The sequence below is a fragment of the Branchiostoma belcheri genome, unplaced genomic scaffold (assembly GCF_001625305.1).
Source record: "Branchiostoma belcheri isolate BF01 breed outbred unplaced genomic scaffold, Haploidv18h27 scaffold47, whole genome shotgun sequence".
Taxonomy (NCBI): Eukaryota; Metazoa; Chordata; class Leptocardii; order Amphioxiformes; family Branchiostomatidae; genus Branchiostoma; species Branchiostoma belcheri.
In genome coordinates this window covers 648,666-653,487 of record NW_017804098.1, presented here as the reverse complement: position 1 = coordinate 653,487, position 4,822 = coordinate 648,666, and the positions used below count along the sequence as shown (strand labels likewise).

Sequence of the window (4,822 nt, the reverse complement as noted above, 5' to 3'; positions counted from 1 at the left end):
TATGTTAACTTGCAGTTGGATCTGAAACGTAATTTACACTCGAAGTTCATCTGTTTTGGCAGTTATGGATCTAATGGTGGGGATTTCAAGCATGTCAAGGGCGTACAAATACACAACTACCGCTCCCAGGTCTGGCCTTACCCCTAGGGCATACACCACTGTGCCTGTTGTGTCTCGGGTCGCCGATCAGCACCGGAAAACTACACGACCTTTCGCATGTTTCGGGTTCCTGGCAGGCTTTAACAAGTTGTAATGTTGGCTCTACCTGCTGTGCACATGTTGGGCACCAGAAATGGCTTATTTCCCTTGAATTTTCCGGAGGGCTGAAATGACTAACACGTTGGGATCGCCGGGGCAGCTACCTACAGCTTGAAAACTGTTCCTAAGTTAAAGGAGACTCTGCCTTATTGTGACAGTCCTTTTAAAGAAGATGAATCATTGTGACAGTACTCACAAAGATGAATGCCTGGTCCTATGATAACAGACCTGTCTGTTAACGGTGCCTATCTGATGGCTATTACCATCACCGACAGGCGACTTAACTTCACCACACAATCGGTTGTTTCCACCGGTACCAATCCAGCTGGTTTGAATATATCTGTGTTGGTCAATGAACCTCCTTGGTCAGTGCTTACCTCTTTCTTAGTTCATGACTCAAGTTAAGCGGCAACAGGGAAGATCAAGCACTTACCGTAAATAACTGCAATGCTCAGATCGATGAAAGCCGCTGCCCTTCCTGTCCCGGCATGTCTACTCAGAGTCACGGGCAGGACTGTCCTGAGACGGGACAAGTCAATGAACAGTAAGGACTTCTGGGACTTCCTGAATAGGCGTTTCGGCTCGATTGTCAAGTCTGTTCAGTAGAAAGTCTCCAAACTTGTACCGCTGCCAACTGACGACCCCTGCCAGCACTGTCTTCGTAAAACTGAGGTCTTTGAAGTGTGCGATCTCTGACGAATCGTGAAGATGTCTCTTAACGGGAGTGGCAAGGCAACTGATGGAAACAGTGCAAGAGATCTCCAGTTGAAGCTTCTGCAGATTGGGAGGTCCCGTGGCATGGGGTGCCGCTTGTGATGGTACAAAAGCAGATCCAGGCTCAGATAAAGATATCTGGCAATCAAAGGCGTCACTAACTACAGCTGACAGCGATATTATGACTGTCTTCTCTCCGCTGCAGAAAATCCAAATTCAAACTCAGCAGCAACCGCAAAACAAATTAGTCAGCAGAGCTCAATCCATTCGTTCTGCGGAATCGCACACGTGTATCACTTACAGAACTTGACGAGGACAGTGTGCCTGAGGCCGCACACATTGATATATGGAGCTTTGAATTTCCAAAGCAACGCAGAAAACAACATAACAATTCTGGGGTCGAGACACCTTAGCTACCGCGCCAAGCACGGACAATTGCCGAGAGACAGAAGGTCTTGTGTGTCCCGCGACGAAGCAGCATTGACTATTGGAAAATGGAGTAATGCCAGACACACTTGGACGTGACACTAATAACAGAAAATTGATTAGTCGGGCTGGAAAAGGAAAAGTTTGTATGCTTAAAGTCAACCTGCTTACTTAATTAAAGGTCACCATGATGTTTACATTTTTGCTCCTTAAATCTTAATTAAAGAAACCTTTTATCTTGAGATCATCAAAGTTTAGACGATGCCTGAAGTCATAACGTTATACAATAATCAACAAAAATTATGCCATAATCACAACCAAGTCTATGTAACAGTTACACACGCATATCGAGAACCAGGCACATATACATATACGGCTGTTATTCTTTATCTTGGCCGTCTACTGACCTTGAAACTTTAATACTATTCCACCAACCAATGTTGTTGGTTTTGTTGTTCCACGACATGTCGGAAGAGGGCGTCAGTTTATATCCGAGGCCGGGTCAAAGTTGAAAAGGTCGTACAATTGGCGGGAAACTAGTTGACCAATAAGTCAGAGGACCAACGTAACGCGAGGTAACACGTTATTACCACGATTTCATCCATCGGAATCAGAGTTTGTTATACCAAGTGTAACTTAAGTTTGTCAGTCTCTCTATCTTGGTTGAGAATCAAGTCTGCTTGCAGAAACAAAGCATTCTAGTGGGAAGTCGCGAGTTCATGAAGTGTGCTCTTCTTGTCTTGGCGGGATCTAGCTAACGTTACAGGGTATGCATGCAGTTTAGGAGACATTATCCAAATTGTGCCCACATTTAATAATATCACAGTACAGGCGTTCAGTTGCCTTCATTTACTTGTCATTGGAAGGGATGGGTGTGGGCTAGCGCCCACTTTTAGTTATTATACACAGGTTGTACCTTTCTTGTTTAGAGAGCTTATAAATGAAATTGGGTTCCTTATAAATGATGTACCAAAGGTGTGGCTCTCCGGATTACCAGCATCAACGTCCTCTCTGAACGTTAGTAACTCTTAATTAGTGATGTATTGTGGCTCAGGAACTGCTTTAGTTACCTTGTATCTAAGTCATGACCGTCTGACCCCTGACTGGGATCGACCCCCCTCCCCTTCCCCACACCCCACAGCAGTACAACTTAAGGAAAACCTGGAAATTGGACAGATACTAACAGCATGTTGTTTTTCTACCTCCATGCTAACAGGCAGTAACGTTATTATCAAATTGCCACCACCAGAAACTCTTAACTAAAGAATCTAACAAATCAGAAAGTAAAACCTAACGTTATATAAATAATCTTGTCTATTTTCAGCACCCATCACACACTATGAAGATTTACTTCTGTGGCAGTATCCGTGGAGGTCGATGTGATGCAGAACTGTATGCCAGGATCATTGAACAGCTGAAGGCCTATGGCACTGTCCTGACTGAACATGTGGGGTTTAAAGAACCTGTTCTCAAACACATTGAAGGTAACTACATATTATAAAAATCTTTATTTGGTTTTTTTATAATGTTGGCACATAACAGCTTTCGTCATCATAACACAAAGCAATGCATGGCTACTGTTTTTATTCCAGCCCAATGCTAGTGTAACTCCCATACATAATAAATTCTAAAGGTTGTCGCTCAATTCTCTAGGTAACGATGTGGCCATACACACACAGGACATGGCGTGGCTGCAGGAGTCAGATGGTAGGAACTGGTTCCTTGTTAATTACTTAGCCATCTCTGCACATTTCTGACATTAGCTACATGTAACGTTATGTCTATCATCTGAGAAATAAAGAGTGTCATCTTTCTTAGAGGTTGGAATTAAAAAAGTAATTAAATTAAAAAATTAAAAGTAATTGGAATTAAAAAAGTAATAAAAGTTATATCTATTATATTACCCAATGTTATATAGGATAGAAATAATACTGTCAGTGGTGCAAACCAACTTAGTTTCAGCATTGTTAAAAAGGCCCACCAGTTTTGATGGTACAAATGTATGATTGTAGTTGTGGTTGCTGAGGTGACCCAGCCATCACTTGGAGTTGGATATGAGATTGGGAAGGCAGTGGGCTGGAACAAAAGGATCCTCTGTCTATACAGGCCTGCTGATGGCAAAGGTAAGTCTGTTTCCTTATGCTGCTTTTTTTCTCACAGTTACACAAGGGACAAGGCTCTACCCAGCCAAATAGTCATGTACATGCAACTGAATGTGTAAAAAGGCAGCAGTTCTAGTCCTGTGTTTGATGGTAGCCCAGTAGTGATGTTAAACCTGTAAGTGTCCAATGCCAGTGTCTGGTGTCCAACTATGACTAGTATGAGCGTGTAATCTTGACAGGGTATTTGTAGAATTTATATGTGAATTTCAAAGCTTCAGTTGTCATAAAAATGATGAAGTTTATACATGTGTATCTGAGGAGGAAAGGAGCATATTTATGCCCATTTATATATCAGTGGTTTATTTCAATAACATTGTCACAAACGTTGTAGCCAAAACAGCTGAATTGTGCCGGGATATTTCGGATAGAGACATGATTAAAACATATTTACATATTAAATACGGGTTTTTAAAAAGTTTTATACAGAATTAAGGGTTACTAGTACAGTGTCCCTACAAACATGGTCAAATAAAAACATTCTGCTGGGCTAGATTTATGTTCAGCCCTCATTCCTTGCATCATCTTCCAGGTTTGTCAGCCATGATTCGAGGGGCACATGATGGCAAGAACTTCATTGTCAAGGATTACCAGGAACCAGAGGTGCCAGGAATCCTCAAGGAGTTCCTTGGCAGCTCTTAGAAACACTAGTAACAGCTCATACATTTGTATTAGTTAATTTTACTTACTTAACTGTTACTTACTTAATCCTCTTTGTCCCTATTGAGACATAATCACACCATCAGTTAATCTACTGTTATGGTAGAACAAAAACGACCAGATTCATGGACCACTTTTGAAATACCTACAATCCCTGTTAAAGTTTCAGAAAGTACTCTCCCCCCAACGAAGAAACAGGGAAAAAATCTTGAATGAATCCTGGTGCAAATAAGGTTTTCTTCTAAAATCATAAATGACCCCTGCCCAAGGTCTACTGCTCTATAGTTATAAATCCTCATTTAAATTGCTCTTTTGTATTGAAAAATTTGACTGATTGTTGATAATGACCATCACAATAGGACAATGACATTGTTAGTGTGTAGAAGATTGACATTAAGGGCTCAAACTTATCTGGTGATTAGTGCAATTTGAGAGTAATGTGGCAGCTATGTTGCATATTACTCTCAATTTTATTGTCAAATTTTTAATAAGAAAATATTTATTTTCTTAAATCAACTTAAAGTTTGTAAATTTGATCAAGCAATAAATGAATAATTTTTCCACAAAAGGTTGATCTGTTTTGCTAGATATCTGTCTCGTCCTAG

General features: G+C 40.9%; 2 protein-coding genes across 3 annotated transcripts in view; one reads left to right on the top strand and one right to left on the bottom strand.

Moving 5' to 3' along the window:
• Positions 1 to 1,261, bottom strand: part of LOC109479142 (slit homolog 2 protein-like) — a 10,543-nt gene extending 9,282 nt beyond the window's left edge. The window contains exon 1 of the mRNA XM_019781011.1: positions 692 to 1,261. The gene's annotated coding sequence lies outside the window, so the exon portion shown is untranslated. The remainder of the gene's footprint in view (positions 1 to 691) is intronic.
• Positions 1,262 to 1,899: 638 nt separating this feature from the next.
• Positions 1,900 to 4,780, top strand: LOC109479255 (putative 2'-deoxynucleoside 5'-phosphate N-hydrolase 1). 2 transcript variants are annotated; one of them, XM_019781199.1, is made up of 5 exons: positions 1,900 to 1,973; positions 2,723 to 2,882; positions 3,052 to 3,105; positions 3,411 to 3,521; positions 4,090 to 4,780. In XM_019781199.1, the coding sequence occupies exons 2-5, from the start codon at positions 2,738 to 2,740 to the stop codon at positions 4,197 to 4,199; spliced, it is 420 nt and encodes a 139-aa protein (XP_019636758.1). In that variant the 5' UTR covers positions 1,900 to 1,973; positions 2,723 to 2,737; the 3' UTR covers positions 4,200 to 4,780. The 2 variants fall into 2 exon arrangements, with proteins under 2 accessions (XP_019636758.1, XP_019636759.1); XM_019781200.1 differs by lacking the exon at positions 1,900 to 1,973 and adding an exon at positions 2,025 to 2,165.
• The last annotated feature ends 42 nt before the right edge of the window (positions 4,781 to 4,822 follow it).

Excerpts from the sequence above, each read along its gene's own strand:
- LOC109479255 (XM_019781199.1), top strand. The coding sequence starts at position 2,738 with ATGAAGATTTACTTCTGTGGCAGTATCCGTGGAGGTCGATGTGATGCA. Across the intron at positions 2,883-3,051 it reads TGTTCTCAAACACATTGAAG|GTAACGATGTGGCCATACAC; the intron begins GTAACTACATAT and ends TCAATTCTCTAG. Across the intron at positions 3,106-3,410 it reads GTGGCTGCAGGAGTCAGATG|TTGTGGTTGCTGAGGTGACC; the intron begins GTAGGAACTGGT and ends GTATGATTGTAG.